Below are 18,365 nucleotides of genomic sequence, written 5' to 3' on the forward strand. Positions count from 1 at the left end.
CTTTTCTGCAAGAAGAGCTATGCCAGGGGGCTTTAGATAGTATAGAAATGATATGTGACGGATATAACCAATAGCGTTTTTTTCATCAAAACCCATCTGAAGACTGTATTTGAGCAGAAACCATTTGTTGAAAACGGGAGACTGACAGGATTCTTACCGCAGCTTGGCGACGTGCTTCTTTTTCTTATAGCTGGTGAGGATCTCCCAGGTGGCGTTAGTGAGGGGTAGGGGGCTCTCACCGTGATACGTCACTCCATGACTACAGCTTTTGGAGTCCTTATATGCGGAGAGCTGGCCCGGCTTCAGCACGCAGTACAAGTTGTTCCAGGACCTGAGAGGAACGAGACAAAGTCAGGAGCCATGAAGATCCTGACAGATTTATTGATTTACAGCAATAACACAGAATGTTTGTCAGGAAACCTGCTCGCTAAAACTTTCTCTACCGCTTAAAAGTTGTCAACATAAATAAAGTCATTTAGATTTTTAATCACATCCTTAGATTATTGTTGATGCCTTTATTTGTGAACGAAAAATGGATTTTATGTTTTATTTAATTTGGTGAAGCTTTAACATTCGTTCATTTGGATTCTTTGAAGTATTTTCTTCTTTCTTGAAAAACCTAAACCATTAAAGCACAAACGATGTTCCTCCAACATGCATCTGCTGACTTCACCTTCTGTTTAGCATTTAAATGAGCTGCGCAAACTTTCACTGAATTATTTCAACCCTAATAGGTTGTAATTCTTGTGATTCATAGTGGTTATTTGTTTATGAAAAAACATTTATTATTCATGCTTTCTTAAATATTGACAACTGCGTCTCACAGTGCCAGCCAATAATTGGATGCTGGATCCTCACCTAATGAGGGATAAAACAGATATTTCCGTAACAAACCTTTTGACAAAGGATAAACAAGACGATAACATCCCGACATGTCACTTTAAATTACTTTGTTCCTCCTACACACAGCGGCCATGTTTCAGTACCAATTATCTGTTAAAATGTAAGGCTCCAATTAGAAGCATACACTCATCATTACCATGAATCCCATGTTTTAGACCTTTAATGATGCATTTAAAACGTTGTTTTTTGCAGCGTGGGATGATTATACAACATGCAACTTTAATGATGGTTTAAAAACTAGAGCCGGCTGCAAAAACTTGAGATTAACGTTAGTTTTTATCTAATCCAAACTTGGTCCAAATTGTACTAACAGGATCCCTGCCACTAACCTTTGGATAAAAGTCTCACACTTTCTGATGCTGTCAGCAATCTTCTGGAATATTCCTGGCTGGATGTTTTAAAATTGTTCTTAGCAGACCTGGTGGATTTCATTGGAGTTGGTTGGTTTACAAACAGGGACTCAGCTTTTAAGCATAATCCATATATCTATAAGCCAGGGCCATTTCAGAAGGCTGATGTTAGTCTGTTTTATTTCTATCAAAACCAATAAATCTTGTAATTGTGGCTAAACAACATTTTCCCCTTTGTCGCTCTATAAAACTTCCTTTTTCCAGAAGGGACTTAGCTTGGCCACCCGGGCAGCTGCCAGTTTCAGTCAAGCTTAAAGGTGTTGACTTTTGGTCAGGGGCTTCTTTCTTGGTAGTCGCCTGAGTTGAACTTGCTTCACTGTGGGCCACGACACGTGTGTTCAAGCAGGTTCCAGTTCATGGTTGGCTTGAGCCTCAGGGAATCCTGAGTCATCGCCGAACATCCTGAGCAATTCTCTACCAACTGAGGGGGAGAGTTTGGCTCTCAAACTGGGACACAACTGAGTGCTCCAACAAGACAAACATCCCAAATACGATCAATAATAGTTTTGGAATAGATGAAACAAGATGAAATTGACCTAAAAAATGGCAACAACATGCATATTGAAAATGTGTGAACTGCTCTTTGCTACAAAGCTGAGCTCCTGTAAGAAAACACCTTACAAAGCGGGCTTTACAGGAGAGTCAGAAGAGAGCCTCCTAAGGAGCATTTTAACCAAATACTAGTGGGGGGGAGGGTGTATCTGTTTAAGTCTGTATGCATAATTATGACCCTGTGTGGATTAATGAAAATCTGCCACAAACTTTAACTTGTGCACCCACTCCTTGCTTACTATAGTCAGATTGAATGTTATAAGATCATTTTACCCTGGAAAAAGAACAATTCTGATAGATAATTTGAAAAGCCCCAAATTATTATTTATGCTGATAAGTGTATGCAAACTTCTCATAGCGACTGCATAAGTCAGTTGGTGGAGACGTCTTGTAAAAATAAGCATATTTACACGCTGGTCAGTGCACTATTTAAGTTTTACACCTAATTCTTGAGCTGAGGTGTGGTGGGGATGGATTTCTTGGCTCAAGGAAAAGTGCCGCCACCGACCTGTTTGAAGCCTTCTTTCCGGAGCCCTCCACATCATGTTTGCGGCACAGCATCCCCTCCTGCAGCACCGTCTGGCTCCTTTGGGTCTCTGTTGGCATGGTGGCCGCCCTCTCAGGTTCTTTGGGGGCCGACACAGAGGGGTCCAGCTCCAGAGAGGCGCTCTCTCTCATTTCTGACTCTATAGGCACCATGGAGTCACCAGCGGTCCCATCCTGCTGACCTGAACTGGGCTCCATCGCCCCAGACTGGTACAAAACAATAAAAAACACATTGATTCTTTAATAGAAAAAACAATTACCCATTCTTATTACATTTATACAACAAAGAGTGCATAAATAAAAGGAAAGCTATTTAATAAAAGCTGCTATAAAACATTGCGCATGAGAGAGGTCCATTTTCCTTCAATATGCTGTCTCAGGGCTTAGTGACTAACCTGGGTTTGTTCCTCAGTAGTGTAGAACTGTGAGGATTCTTCTACAAAGCCCGTGTCTTCTCTCCTGAGCACAACAGGACAGACAACAAGAGAAACTGTGTTCTTATCCATAGTTTTTAAGACACCTTCAGCAAATCTCCAAGAAAGGACGAAACCAACAATGCGTTGATTTTTCTCTATAATTCTTGGCTTCTTAACTCTGTCTTTTTTTTTTCACTTTTAGGTAGCGTCAAAAACAAATATTAGTAATTTTGAGTTCTTATATCCCCTTTCAAGTTTAAAGGGCGTTTTTACCTGCTCTCTTTCTCTGAGCGCTGCTCGTCTGTAATGAACTGCTCCATCTCCTGCTGCTGCTTCCTCAGCGCCAACAGCTCCAGCTGCAACACAGCAGCCTGTAGTTATCTTTACTGCCAAGACATTTATTATCTACTAAAGCCACATTTGAAGCTGTTGAGAAAGGGAGGCATATTTCTCTCATTTAGTAGGTTTCCATCAGGATCACAGAATCAGGAATTCTGGAAAATTATAGAATTTGATTTTACAACTTTCCAAGTCTGGAAAAGTAAAATAAAGCATGGAAAGAATGTTTATAATTTCAAGCTTATGTCATATCCTAAAGTTTTTAAGTGTCTGTCCCTACCTTAATCCATCTATGCATCCAGAACACTGTGGAAATATCTGCTGCAAATTCATAGTGATAATTCTTGTTTAGACTTTCATTTGTGCAATAAAGAACTTACAACCCTGGAAATATGCATTTAAAAAAGTCCAAAATCAAACACTGCTGAATTCATCCTCTGTTTTTCAACCACAGAGTGAATTAGTCATGTTTAAATAAAACCTAAATATTACATAAGTGTAGAACGTGCCGTACCGTGGTGAGGCGCTCCAACGCTGAGAAGCGCTCCTCCCATGTGGCGGTGGATTTCTCAAAGGCTTCGTGCCTCTTGAGGAGCTTCTCCACCTCGTCCACGGTCTGACCCAGGTCCCTGCTGCTCACGTAGGGCTCCTGAGCAATCAGCCAGGCCTCCGCCACCGAAGCGTCTCGTGCAAACTGACACACCTCCAGCACTGAGAGCGGTAAAGGCAGGTGATCGTGAGCGTTTTTTCCAGCTCATCTTTGATGAGGCAGATACTGTTGCTGCTCCGTCATTAAGTCAGGGATCGGGGGAATGCATTACTCACAGAGTCGGAGCCAGTCCCATCTGTCATCCCATTTGAACATCATTTCCTGCCTTTTCTCCATCAGCTGTACCAGCTTCTCTTTGATCTGACACAAAATGTTATACAGCCTCGGTTACATAGCAGCATTATAGAAAACACTCAGCCCAAGACTGCCTATTAAGCTCCAAGAATTAGCTTTGTGAAGTAATTAACTCAACACTCAATTCGGGCAAGGGTCAATTACTTATTTAAATGCTTTTTGCCTTTATCCATTTCTAATTAGTGTTTGCTTTTCTAACCTCCCTGATGAATGTACGAAGAGGTAAACCTTTTCTTTTCAAGGCAACCCAGTTGGTTTGGGAACAATTGTTCAAAGAAAAGTAATTACATCAAATGCAAACAGCAGAAAAGGAGCCTTCTTTAAGCTCGGGTCCTTACCTCGGCAGAGTCTCGGTGCTTACGGGTCAACATGGACTTGCCGAGGTCTGTGCAGTCGGTGAACTTGGCTCCCCTGGTTTCAATTTCTGAACGGATCCCTTGGTGGTACTTCTGCAGCAGCTCCACGGAGGAGACATCCCTGATGAAGGACAGGAGAGAATAGAAAGCAGAAAATGTCTAAAATTACTGCATCTTTAATAAAGTGGGATTACTTAAATCTTTATTACTGAGATAAAAATAACTGCAAATGTGCAATCTATGTCATCCTCCCATCTGACGGCAGCAGTAATGGCCACTGTCTTATGCCTGGTGATCGTTGCACACCTGGGTTTCTCCTGAGTCTCTATCTGCTGAATGATGCTCTCCATCCAGGCCAGCAGGTCTCGGACCATGCTGAAGAAGCGGAACTTCTCCGCCGTGTCCACCAGCTGAGCCCGCCGGCCGTCAGAAGCGCCCAGCAGGCCCTTCCAGGCTTCGACGACCTCCCTCTCCATGGCCTGGATGGCGTCCTGTTTGTCCCCTGCATACTGAGCTCGAAGTCTCAAGGCTGTCTCCTGGAACTGTTGAACCTGGAGGAAGGACATAGCAATTAACAAATGTAATTTTAATGAGTCATTATAGTGCAGGTCTAATGGGTTTTTCTGAAAGATACGGTGCTGGTGAGGAGTTACACTTACACTCATCATGGGCATCGTTATAGTATTGATTTACAGCTTATAATTAATACATTCAAATCATTCTGTGTCCAATGATGATACAACAACCTTCAATGCACAAGATTGGATTTATTGTTTATTGCTCTTACTAACATCAAAATTATACATATAAGCTCAAAGATATACATACACCCCTACTAATACTTGGCAAGTGACAGAAAAAACCATCAGCAAGCCTCTGATACAAATCTGCCTTCACCTTTAGCTACTTTTTCTACCTGAACTGACAGAAGTCATTTAAAGTGGTTGATTTTCTGGTACAGACCAGGTATTTAAAGGTGGCCCATTTATTTTATAATAGCACAAAGGTCAAGATAATGCCTCAGTCTTAATGTTACCTTGTTTTATCTATTCCAAAACTAGTTTTAATGTGTGTCTGAGATCATTGTCCTCTGGGAACAGCACATTGTGCCTGAATCTAACCTGAATGGTCACCTTCTGTGAAACAATCCCCCTTTCCATCAAAAGTCTCAGGACTTAAATACCTCTGATTTATTTTACTTTTACTAAAAAGAATCCAAGGTAATCTGTGTGCTTTGTGTTGCCGCTCCTCTGAAATGCTATGGAAAATTTATTGAACTCAACCTAATGATGAATGGAGGAAGTTGTGAAGTAAACTGCACTACACCTTCAGTCCACCGGGTGGCGGTAATATGAAACCAAAGCCAAACAAGCAAGGTCCAATCAAGAACCCCGTATCCCGCCATTTATTAGGAGGAGGAAGAAAATTGGAAAATTATCAAGGGAAGTCCAAAGGTAGTTTGGAGAATTTAAGGTAAGGTTTTCAAACTTAAGATCACTGCTGTCATACACGGTGTCGGCAGCATCATGCTGTGGGGACTGTTTGCTTCCAGTGGTGCTGATGATTTGATCAAAGTGGATAAAACATCGAAGAATCAATCAAAATTATCGGTGGATCTAAACACCTTAACAGCTCTGTGTATTCAATACTTTTAGCTTTGTGGGTATTGTTTTAGAGCTTAAAAAAATGACTGTTTGATATTAAATGTTTCTTTGTAACAATCAGTCAGTAATTGAAATTTTAACAGAGAAAACAAAGCTGCCAGACGCTGCCTAAACATCTTTACTGTAATCATTTTAATCAAAACAAGGGCTGGGAGAAGCTCAAACCCTTTTACCTTGTAGTTATTAATCTACAAAGATATCGCACCCCTATGGCTACATAAACCAATTGCAAGTTTCATAGTTTCCTGGTTAAGGGTTTCAGAAATACCCTTTAAACAATAACTTCTAACCTTCCACAGTTCCAGATAGATTGCAGCACTCTCTGTCCCCACCAGACCCAAATCATCAAAGTGCACCTCTTGGCCGCTGCCTGCTGTGTTCCCTCAGAGTAAAAGAGGCGATCTCTTGTGTTATACCTGTTTGCCCAGGGCAGTGATGTCTCTCTCAAAGGCGGCGTGCATTCTGTGGAAGGACTCGGCTTTGCTGAAATCTTCCCCCACGTCCTCAGGCAGCTCTTTCTGCTTCTCATGGATCTGTGTCACCAACTCTTTTCCATCATCAAAGTACCTTCAACAAGATTGGACTCTCAGTGTCACTGCAGTTATCATAATCTATGATCGCATCTATGAGGTGTAGGCGCCATGTTAATGTTTCATTTACTCTGCTATTGCATACAGATGTTTTCTGTTTTGATGTCATTCATCATGATGCCTTGCAAAATTATTCATATGTTATTACATTACAACCACACACTTCAGAGTATTTTATAGAAAATTTATGTGAAAGACAGAGTAAAACAAATCAGTGCATACTAGAGCGGTGGAAGAAAACTCCTTTTGGGTTTTGCTAAGAAAAATAATGTGGCAAGCTTTAGCTTTCAAAAGTTGGTAGCAGGACTTTGACAAGGCCACTCCAACGCATACTGTGGTTTGATCTGAACCATTTATTGTAGGTCTGACTACATGCTTTTTTATGTCATTATCCAGCAGAACGTCAAACCATCCAGCTTCGCCTTAACTTTGACCTGCTTCCCAGGGTGTCTGATGCTGCCACCAGCATGTGTCATGGTCAGAGGTGGCTAGTAACCTGTTACTTTTACTCGTTTACAAGTAATTTTTTGAACAAAATGTACTTTTAGGAGTATTTTTACTGCAATGTACTTTTACTTTTGTTATATTATTACTCAAGTATCGCTACTCTTACTTGAGAAAAATTTCTGGCTACTCTCCCTACTGCCAGTAACTTCACGAATAAAGAACATACTTGTTTTAACCAAAAATGCACCAGAGAGACAACAACCTAGAGTTTAGGTTAAAGTGAGACTTCTTATTTGTACACAAGCTTTGTTATTTAATGTTATTTTCTATCTGCTGAGCTCATTAAGCCATTTGGAGGTGAAATGAACATGTGGTAAACAATAGATATTGTCATTGGAAGTACTTTGCACAGTTCTAACATATTGTATATACATTACTTGCTGTAAATATGGCTTTCAAGTTTAATGTCGAAACAATGATTTAGAAAAGTGTCTTTTGTATTTAGTGTCATTAGTGTATCATTTGTCTTTAAAACTAATTTGCACGTTATCTATTTTTGTCTGTCCGATTACATCGATTTTAAATATTAAATCATCAAATATTAGCTTACTAATATTAGTTACTCAATACTTGAGTAGCCTTCTTTTTTACTCTTACTTAATTAATTTCCTGGCTGACAACTTTTTACTTTTACTTGAGTAAAGATATGTTGAAGTAGTGCTACTTTTAATGGATTACAATTTTTGGCTACTCTACCCACCTCTGGTCATGATAATGTGGTGTCTTGTGTGTTCCTTGGTCTTAAAATCGCTGTATGCTCAATAATGTTTTCTTACGAACCTCTACGACTTTCACAGAACAGCTGTCTTGATACTGAAATTGTTCTGCGAACAAGTAGACTCAACTAATTAAGTCTAATTTTGAAGACAATTTGTTGTGCTGTGTTTTATTAAGGGGCATCAGAGTAAGGGAGGCTGACTGAAAATGTATATAAACACAAAACCTTCAGACTTTCACTTGTAATAAAACATTAAAAACTATTAATCATTTTGCTTTACAACATTTTGTGTTGGTCTCTGTACCTCTCTGTACCTGGATGACTGACGTCACTTCCTGTTTGCGGTAAGGCGTATTGTATCACTTCCTGTTTTCACTGCGTGAGCAACGGTTTGTTGCTCCAGATTCTCTCGCTTTTATCTTTAATCTCTTTGCTGTAACATCTGTTTCTAACACATAAGCACTTTTAAAACATTTTCTGTTGCTGCACATCACGCTTGGGAACTCCTCGTGTTTCACGGTTTGCTCTCTTGGCGTGGTAGAAGGGCGCTAGCCTAGCTTTAGCCTAGCCTAGCCTTAGCTCCACAATGGCTTCCTCTCCTACTATTACTTCAGCTTCTCTGTCTCTGACTAAGTCTCCCCTTATCTCCTGCTCTCTGTGTCAGATGTTTAGCTATTCCTCTGCCTCCTTTAGTGATAATGGTACTTGTAATAAATGTAGTGTTTTTGTAGCTTTGGAGGCGAGGGTGTCAGAATTAGAGTCCCGGCTCCGTGCTATGGAAAGACCAGCTGATAGCCGCCCCTCTGCTAGCGCGGAGCCACATAGACCTAGCGTTAGTTCACTTAGTGGTCCTCCAGAAGCACCCGAGCAGCCGGGTAAGCAGGCCGGCTGGGTGACAGTTCGTAGGAAGCATAGCTCTAGATTTCAGCCCCCAGTTCACCACCGACCCGTCTGCGTTTCAAATAAATTTTCCCCACTCAGCGACACACCCGCTGAGAAGCCGATCCTGGTTATTGGGAGCTCAATAGTCAGAAACGTGGCACTAGAGACACCAGGGACCATAGTTAAATGCCTGCCAGGGGCCAGAACGGGCGACATAGAATCTTACCTAAAACTGCTGGCTAAGGATAAGCGTAAATACAGTAAGATTGTTATTCACGCTGGCGGTAATGACACCCGATCACGCCGATCGGAGGTCACTAAAGTTGGTGTTGCTTCGGTGTGTGAGTTTGCTAAAGCAATGTCGGACTCCGTAATTTTCTCTGGTCCCCTGCCTGATTTGACGAGTGATGACATGTTTAGCCGCATGTCATCATTCAACCGCTGGTTGTCTAGGTGGTGTCCTGAAAACGACGTGGGCTACATTGATAACTGGAGAACTTTCTGGGGAAAACCTGGTCTGATCCGGAGAGACGGCATCCATCCTACTTTGGATGGTGCAGCTCTTCTTTCTAGAAATCTGGCCGGATTTATTAGTCCTCCTAAATGCTGACAATCCAGGGTCCAGACCAGGAAGCAGAGCCGTAGTTTAACACACCTCTCTGCAGCTTCTGTACTGTTACCCACCCATTATCCTATTGAGACGGTGTCTTTCCCACGGCCAAAACTTAACAGATCAAAAACTTATCTAAAAGGAACAAATCATAAAAACCTAATAAAAATCAATACGGTTCACCTTGAACCTAAAAATAAAACAATTAAATGTGGTCTATTAAATATAAGGTCTCTCCCTCCAAAGACTTTGTTAGTTAATGAATTGATTTCTGATAAACAGATTGATTTGTTTTGTCTCACAGAAACCTGGCTACAAGAGGACTACGTTAGTATAAATGAGTCAACTCCCTCCAATTATTCAAATTTCCACATTCCCAGATCTGTGGGAAGAGGAGGAGGAGTGGCAACTATCTTTCAGTCTGATTTATTAATTAGTCCCAGGCCAATTAATAACTACAGTTCTTTTGAACATTTAACCCTCAGTTTCCCTCATCCAAGCTGCAAAGCAATAAAACCTCTTCTGTTTGTTGTTTTGTATCGTCCACCAGGCCCTTACACTCAGTTTTTGGATGAGTTGTCAGATTTCTTATCTGATTTGGTGTTAAATACTGATAAGGCTATTATAGTGGGTGATTTTAACATCCATGTTGACACTGAATGTGATAACCTTAGTGTAGCCTTTAAAACTATCCTAGATTCAATTGGTTTTGCTCAAAATGTGCATGAACCGACGCACTCTCGGCTCCATACTTTAGACCTTGTTCTGACATATGGCATTGATTGTGAAGAATTAACAGTATTTCCTCACAACCCTGTCCTATCTGATCATTTTTTAATAACATTTGAGTTTAATCTAACTGAATTCTCCACCCCCAAAAGAGGGTTCCATTATAGTAGATCTTTATCGGATAATGCTGTATCAAAACTTAAAGAGTCTGTCCCCTTTTTAATATCCTCCGTATTGCAGAAATGCCCTGCAGATAGCAGCAATGTTGTTTCTTCCAATTCACAAATAGATGTCTTTGTAAACGGTATGACTTCGTCATTGCGTTCTGCATTAGACAATGTAGCTCCCTTGAAAAAGAAGGTGATTATTCACAGGAAGCTGGCTCCTTGGTTTAATTCAGAGCTGCGTTCCTTGAAGCACAATGTTAGGAAATTGGAGAGAAAATGGCGCTCTACACACCAAGAGGAATCCTACCTAATCTGGAAGAACAGTCTATTGTTGTATAACAAGACCCTTCGCAGAGCTAGAGCAGCATATTTTTCATCATTAATTGAGGAGAATAAGAATAATCCTAGATTTCTCTTCAGTACAGTTGCCAAACTTACTCAGAGCCACAGCTCTGTTGATCCATCCATTCCCTTAGCTCTTAGCAGTAATGATTTTATGGGATTCTTCATAAATAAAATTGATTCCATTAAAAATAAAATAATTGGCATCCTCCCAAACATGATTACCTCATCCTCAGTAAGTGAGGCAGCATTGGAGGAATCCTTAGAACCTGCGCAGTGTCTGAACTGTTTAAAAGCAGTAGAGCTTTCTGAGCTATCTAAAATTTTAGCTTCATCTAAACCTTCTACCTGTATGTTAGACCCAATCCCAACCAAGTTGTTTAAGGAGGTATTCCCTCTGATCAGTGGTCCTATTTTAGACATGATTAATGTATCCTTGGTAAATGGATATGTACCACAGGCTTTTAAAGTAGCTGTTATTAAACCTTTACTTAAGAAACCATCTCTTGATCAAGATGAGTTAGTAAATTACAGACCTATATCTAATCTTCTTTTCTTATCTAAAATTCTTGAGAAAGTAGTTGCTAATCAACTATGTGAACATTTACAAAGTAATGACCTACTTGAGGAGTTTCAGTCAGGCTTCAGAGCTCATCATAGCACTGAAACAGCTCTGGTGAAGGTCACTAATGATATTCTCATGGCCTCAGATAATGGACTTGTGTCTATACTTGTCCTGTTAGATCTCAGTGCTGCATTTGATACAGTTGATCACAATATTCTCCTACAAAGACTTGAGCATACTGTAGGGATTAAGGGAAAAGCATTAGGCTGGTTTAAATCTTATCTGTCGGACAGATTCCAGTTTGTTCATGTTAATAATAAATCTTCCTCAAACTCTAGGGTCACTTGTGGAGTACCACAGGGTTCAGTCCTTGGACCAATTCTATTTACTATATATATGCTTCCGATTGGCAAAATTATCAGACAGCATGGGATTAATTTTCACTGTTATGCTGATGACACTCAGCTATATTTATCCATAAATCCTGATGAATCCAATCAGTTACTTCGACTGCAGTCATGTCTTGATGACATCAAAAGCTGGATGACTTTAAATTTCCTGCATTTAAATTCTGACAAGACAGAAGTTGTAATCTTTGGGCCAGAGTCTTCAAAAAATAAAGTTCTTAATCAATCCCTTAATCTGGATGGCATTAACTTGGCCTCTGGTAATAAAGTTAAAAATCTTGGTGTTGTTTTCGACCAAGACATGTCATTTAAATCCCATATTAAACAGGTTTCCAGAGTTTCCTTTTTTCACCTCCGGAATATCGCCAAAATTAGAAACATTCTGTCCAGGAGTGATGCTGAAAAACTAGTCCATGCATTTGTTACTTCAAGGCTGGACTATTGTAATTCTTTACTATCAGGAAGTCCACAAAATGCAGTTCGAAGTCTTCAGCTGATTCAAAATGCTGCGGCAAGATTTCTGATGAAAATCAACAAGAGGGATCATATTTCTCCAATTTTAGCTTCCCTTCATTGGCTTCCTGTTAAATCAAGAATAGAATTTAAAATTCTCCTTCTAACGTATAAAGCCCTTAATAATCAAGCTCCACCATATATCAGAGCTCTGATTACCCCGTATGTTCCTAACAGAGCACTTCGCTCTCAGACTGCAGGTCTGCTGCTGGTTCCTAGAGTCTCTAAAAGTAGAATGGGAGGCAGATCCTTTAGCTATCAGGCTCCTCTCCTGTGGAACCAACTCCCAGTTTTGGTCCGTGAGGCAGACACCCTATCTATTTTTAAGACTAATGTTAAAACTTTCCTTTTTGACAAAGCTTATAGTTAGAGTGGCTCATACCCTGAGCTATCTCTATAGTTGTGCTGTGATAGGCCTAGGCTGCTGGAGGACATCAGGGTCTAATTTTCTCACTCTACTGATTTCTACTGTTCTTCAGTCTACTGTTCTCCAGTTTTGCATTGTATTACATTGAAATGACTGTCGTCATTTCAGCTTTTAACTTTTTGCTCTCTCTCTTTTTCTTCATAGTAGGTACACCTGGTCTGGCGTTCTGTTAACTGTGACATCATCCAGAGAAGACGGCTCACCCGCTACTACCATCTAATGTAGAACAGATTACTAGATCAATGTGTGCTTCTGTGCTTGTTTGTCTGTCTTGTTGTGTCTCTGTTCTGTCTTCTGTAACCCCAGTCGGTCGAGGCAGATGACCGTTCATACTGAGCCCGGTTCTGCCGGAGGTTTTTCCTTCCCGTTAATGGGTGGTTTTTCTTCCCACTGTCGCTTCATGCTTGCTCAGTATGAGGGATTGCAGCAAAGCCATGTACAATGCAGACGACTCTCCCTGTGGCTCTACGGTTCCCCAGGAGTGACTGCTGCTTGTCGGGACTTTGATGCAATCAACTGGTTTCCTTATATAGGACATTTTTGACCAATCTGTATAATCTGACCCAATCTGTATAATATGATTGAACTTGACTTTGTAAAGTGCCTTGAGATGACATGTTTCATGATTTGGCGCTATATAAATAAAATTGAATTGAATTGAAAATTGAATTGAATTGGTCTATTTATCGCATAAAACCCCTAAACTAAGATACATTGAAGTTTGTGGTCGACACTTGGTAAGATGTCTTGGTATGTTTTTTTTTCCCCACATACTTGAGCAGGTCGTAAGACGCCGTGAGGAGCTGAGAGCGAGTGTCGATGAGCTCCAGCAGGTCAGCCCAGCTGTCATTTATGCCGTCCTTCCACTCTGCCAGGGTGGCCGCCTCGCTGTGGCCCGTTTCAATCAGCTCATCTATTATCTGGTTGACCATGTCCACTCGCTGCTGACCTGTCATCCCCGTCTCCCGCGCAAACTCTCTGAATTTATCCCTCAGAAGCTGAGGAGCAGGGAAAGAAATCACTTAATAAATAAAAGTATGTAGTTCTCTTATTCAGAGAATTTCTTTTGCATTTTTCTGGCTGAGATTATCTCTCTGATTTACGATACCGTTACGTGGTCCAGGTCTTGACCCATCTCCTGCGAGGACGCCACAACGTCTCTCTCTGCGATCCAGTGCTCCAGGTCCTCCACCTCTCTGCTAAGCAGGAAGTGATCATAGGTGTGTTTCAGCTTCTTCTTGCGGTCCTCTGCCAGCTCCTTCAGGCCTGCGTACTGCTTATCAACCTGGCCCTGCCGCCGTATGATATCTTCACTGAAAAAGTAAGGCAGAGAGGGAAAAAAAATAATAATCAAGCTCAGGGACTTTAGAGAGACTAAAAGACAGGTCAAGATATCACAATTTGGTTAACTCGAGATGAGGCTGCGGATTAGGATGCACATTTACATGCTTGTCAGTCCTGTCAGCCTAAACCGCAACTGACTGGAACGGAGAGGAAATTAGGATCACTATCGACAGTTCAAGCACAAACCCATCAGGACGGTCCTCTGCAAACATCTTCTGGGCACGCTCAGAAAGCTTCTGAATGGAGTCAGCGTAGTCCTCCACTGCCTGTTTCAGGATCATGTGGCGCTTCAGCATCAGCATGGCGCTCTGCTCATCCTGGAGGACGAGCCAGAAACGGGAAGGTGGTGAAGACAGGAGAGAGAGAGACGCACCCATCAAAGCAAAACAAATTACTATTTAAAATATTATGGAGAGCTAATTTACTAAATCAGCTCTCCGTAGAGGGTCCCCACTTAGAAAAGCGGAGCCTTTTAATTGAAGAGAACCCAAACCATGTAATCATGCTGATAAATTCATTACTTGGTATTTGAACAGACTGATGTGCCTTTACTTTGATTAAGATAATAAGATGTGATTTTCAAACATGTTTGGAAACTTCCCTGGGCTAATCAGAGCCTTTTCTTCTCCCTCGCACACAGCATGTCTTCCGTTCCTAACCTTAGCCTTTTCATCAGCAATCATGTAGAGCTCCTGCTCTCCTATCCAGGCCTCTGCCTCATCAGCATCGTTGTAATACTGTTGGGCCAAGTCGGAGCTGCTCAGCCTCTCTCGCCGTTTGGTCATCTCGTCCTGCAGCCGGGCCCAAGCCTGCTCCAGCTCCTGCATCTGGTCCTGGATTCTCTCCGCCTCCGGCCTGTCCTCCGTGCTGGCCGCCGTCGCCATCCGCCTACCCCGCTCCAGCACTTCGTCGACACGGGGCTGGTGGCCCTCGATCTCCCTCTGCAATGTCTGACGGAAAAGGCAGAAGATGGCAGATGTTGCTCGTTTCACTGGAAACTAAAACTGTGAGTTCATTCAGCAAGAAATGTCAGGGGAGCCAAAAGAACTGAAAATTACCAGTTTTCAGCGTCTGAAATAAAAATGATGAAGTTTTCTTTGTTGTATAAATGTATGCAAATTCAAAATCAGAAGAGCACTACTTTACACTTTATGGATTTAAAAGGTCAAGGCATTTTATATCTTAACCCTGCACACTACAGACTTTACTGTTGAAGTGGGCAAGATATTTTCTCTATTTCCACAAAAAATAATGACTCAGTTGACCTCATTCTACTTAAATAAGCATATTTCTTCCCTCATTCAGTAGGTTAAATGTTTTTATTTCTGCTAACACCTACAACTAAAACGATCTTCAACTCAATTTCACAACAAATGAAACATTTTCTTTCTAACCTATTTATTGAAACTTCATAAATTATCTTTTTTTTTCCAAGGTTAAAAGAGGCTTTGCAGCTCTAAGCAAAAGAAGCGAGGAGAAAAATGGCTCTTTGGCTTATAAAGGATGCTGAACTCGACAACATGAAATTCAAATGTATTGAAGTTTGCGGTTGTAAAGTAACAAAATATATAAAGGATTTTACTGTTCCGAGCTTCTGAATGTAAATTTAAAACTTAGAGTGCACTATTTTCAATTATGTGTGAAAAATGTACAGACGAATCAATAAATGAACTGCTACAGATCCTTACCTGGTTCTTTTTTAACAGCATCTGGACAGTTTGAAGATTGTTACCGTGCTCCTGTGACATTGCCAGGGGCATCCTCTCCTCAATCCACAGCTGAAAGACACAGAAAGAAAAAGATTTTGAAGATAAGGACACAGAAAGCAGAAAAGCCGGATCTAAAAAACAGCTTCATAGAGGTCTGATGTGGACCAAAAAAAAAGCTATCTTCCTTATACAGATTTATTGCTCCTTCACAAAGTAAATGAAAACAAACCTCTTGACTCTTCTGTATATCTCAGCAGTTAGGGATGGCAGATTTAAAAAATAAATTATCACAAAAGTAAATTATCCCAAAGGCTTTAGTCTTTAAAATCTCTTGAAGTTAAAACTTCAAATTACTCAAACCAAGGCCCTAACATGTTTAAAGGGGCCATGACAGCAATTTTAATTTTTCTGAGGTTTGGTGGTATAATATGGTCTGTTGTGCCCTGATGAGGCTGTGTTAACGTCAAAAGTGAATACCAAAGCACCTGCTCGGAGGCGGTGAGCTTTGTTGCTTTGCTCAAAAACGGTCAGGTCAAAAAACGGCTTATCTTTGTACGTAGGTTGTCTTTCTAAATAATTCATATTCTCCAATCAGAGCACACCATCAAGCAAACAGCTTCCCCCCTCCAGCTGATGCACTGGCTGTGAGTCGAGCTAGGAAGTCTGACTGCTCCACTCCAGAGGAGGAAGGAGGATTGGCAGCCCCACGTTTGATAGGTTTTCTAAATATGGTTGGAGCCAATCAGAGAGAAGACAACTAGGAAGAGCTGCATATGATTACCGTAACTAACCCTTTTACTGAGGAGGGACATTTGGCCAACAAGCTGACATTAGATTTTTTGATGAAATTCTCTAAAGAATTTAAATATGCAGCAATCTGAACTACATGAAATGGTTTATACAGAGATGTCATGGCACCTTTAAGAGATGAGACAATCTCAGTGCCTCTGGATACATGCAGAGGACATCCAAGGTCCTCACAGGTTAAGATCGACTCCTCATTATTCCAACTCTGTGTTATCAATCATCCTGTGAGAGCACTTTGACCCTTTCATTCCCTCTGAAATGTCATCTGTACTTACCAGCTCATCAGCCAGGTCTCTGTAGAACTGATGGACAGCTTTGGCAGCCTCCAGCTTGCCTCTGCGCTGGGACAGCGGCATGAGGAGCTGCTGGAACTCACTCTGCAGGGCTTGCTGCTCAGCCTCCAGCTCTGGCTGGTCCTCCCTTGCTCCTCCATGCTTCCTGACAGCCTCCTGGAGTTCATCCAGCTCCCGTGCCCGGTCACGAACCTGGTTCTCCGTCATCTGGCATGGGAAAATGGGATGGAAAGAAAAAAGATGAATAGCCTTTCAAGAGCCTAATCAAGATGCAGTGGAGGGCAAATTCGCCAAAAGTAAGTGCTGCCTATTAAGCATGAAACTAAGCTTACCCACAGGCTTTATGAACTCTTGTAAATGTTCCTCTATAAAATCATGAAGAACTTTTCCTAAAAGCAATTTATTTACTTTAAATTGTGTTTTAGCTTGACCTTTGGGACAAACACATTTGGTCTTAAAGCATTACTTGTACTTGTTTTGCTCAGAAGCGAACAATAAACACAATGACTGAAAGTAAAGCTATGTCTGAACGGTGTTCATTCAAGTGGAGGGATTTTAAATGGAACATGCTAAGATCAAGACGAAACTCCGAAGAGAAAAAGCGGATAATAATAATAATAATTATATTCATATTCTTAAGAATATACACGTATAAGCCCTTTATCATTTACCATATACAGACCTGGTGCTTTTTGAGCAGGATATTGGCATTTGTAAGGTCTTTTACATCCTCATCCCCGCTCTGCAACTGCTGCTGAAGCTCGGCCAGCCACTTCTTCATATCAGCCAGGCTCTGGTCGAAAAGCTCAGAGCGATTGGCGTCAAACAGCAGCCGGTCCTTCTCCTGAGTTGTGGACTCCAGTTTGTCCCACAGCTCATGAAGCTGAGCCAGGCGCTCCTTCACAATGGGCTCAAACTCAGGCTTGGAGTCCATGAGCTCCTGACCCTCCTGCAACAACAAAACAGAAGAAAAGCTTGTTCTCAGAATATTCCTTTTTTGTCATTGCCACACACAGTCCAATGAAATGTGTCCTCTGCACTGAATCCATCCCATAGGGAGCAGTGGGTTGTCACTGTGTGGCGCTCGGGAAGCATTCAGGGGTAAGGGTCTTGCTCAGGGAAGCAGAGTTGCAGTTTGTGGGATTTGAACCATGGTTAGCGCCCTGCTTTAACCACAAGGCCACCACTGCCTAAAATACAATAAATCATTGTAGTCCAAAACCACTTCATGTTCTTAATTGGCAAAATATGTTTATAATAATTGAGTCTGAAAAAGCTACATACCCTTGCTAAAATACTAGGTTTCTGAAAAAAAAAATTAGACCATAATAAATTATTTCAAAATGTTTTTGCACCTTGCTGTGACATCTGTCCTGCAGGATCCACTACAAAACCAGGAGTACATCATATTTAAACAGCACTTTTCACTTATGTGGAGTCACACGCTTTACAGGCAGTACAAAAAAAAATGCATCAAATACAGACAGCGTGCATCAAATGCAATAATATTAATAAGAGCCATGTCTAACTTTAAGCCTGTTAAAACAGAAAATGGCTTCAACTGAAAGAAAATGTTAAAAAAGTAAACAAAAAATAATAATAAATAAATAAATAAATAAGTGGCAATGCAAAACATGTTTGCATAAGTGTACAAATAAAAAAAAT

At 41.1% G+C, this 18,365-nt stretch overlaps 1 protein-coding gene across 2 annotated transcripts in view; it reads right to left on the reverse strand.

The window, feature by feature from the left end:
- The window catches only part of sptb (spectrin, beta, erythrocytic), a 75,283-nt gene that overhangs the window by 6,575 nt on the left and 50,343 nt on the right, over positions 1-18,365 (reverse strand). For both annotated transcript variants that reach the window (XM_036150773.1, XM_036150772.1), the window contains 16 exons: positions 17,383-17,649; positions 16,683-16,907; positions 15,580-15,669; positions 14,551-14,841; positions 14,078-14,208; positions 13,656-13,860; positions 13,322-13,545; positions 6,507-6,657; positions 4,733-4,977; positions 4,409-4,547; positions 3,992-4,076; positions 3,681-3,877; positions 3,101-3,183; positions 2,807-2,870; positions 2,374-2,618; positions 158-331 (listed from right to left, as the gene is read on the reverse strand). In XM_036150773.1, the coding sequence (XP_036006666.1) occupies positions 158-331; positions 2,374-2,618; positions 2,807-2,870; positions 3,101-3,183; positions 3,681-3,877; positions 3,992-4,076; positions 4,409-4,547; positions 4,733-4,977; positions 6,507-6,657; positions 13,322-13,545; positions 13,656-13,860; positions 14,078-14,208; positions 14,551-14,841; positions 15,580-15,669; positions 16,683-16,907; positions 17,383-17,649 (2,816 nt within the window). The remainder of the gene's footprint in view (positions 1-157; positions 332-2,373; positions 2,619-2,806; positions 2,871-3,100; positions 3,184-3,680; positions 3,878-3,991; positions 4,077-4,408; positions 4,548-4,732; positions 4,978-6,506; positions 6,658-13,321; positions 13,546-13,655; positions 13,861-14,077; positions 14,209-14,550; positions 14,842-15,579; positions 15,670-16,682; positions 16,908-17,382; positions 17,650-18,365) is intronic.

Source organism: Fundulus heteroclitus, chromosome 19, assembly GCF_011125445.2.
Source record: "Fundulus heteroclitus isolate FHET01 chromosome 19, MU-UCD_Fhet_4.1, whole genome shotgun sequence".
NCBI lineage: Eukaryota > Metazoa > Chordata > Actinopteri > Cyprinodontiformes > Fundulidae > Fundulus > Fundulus heteroclitus.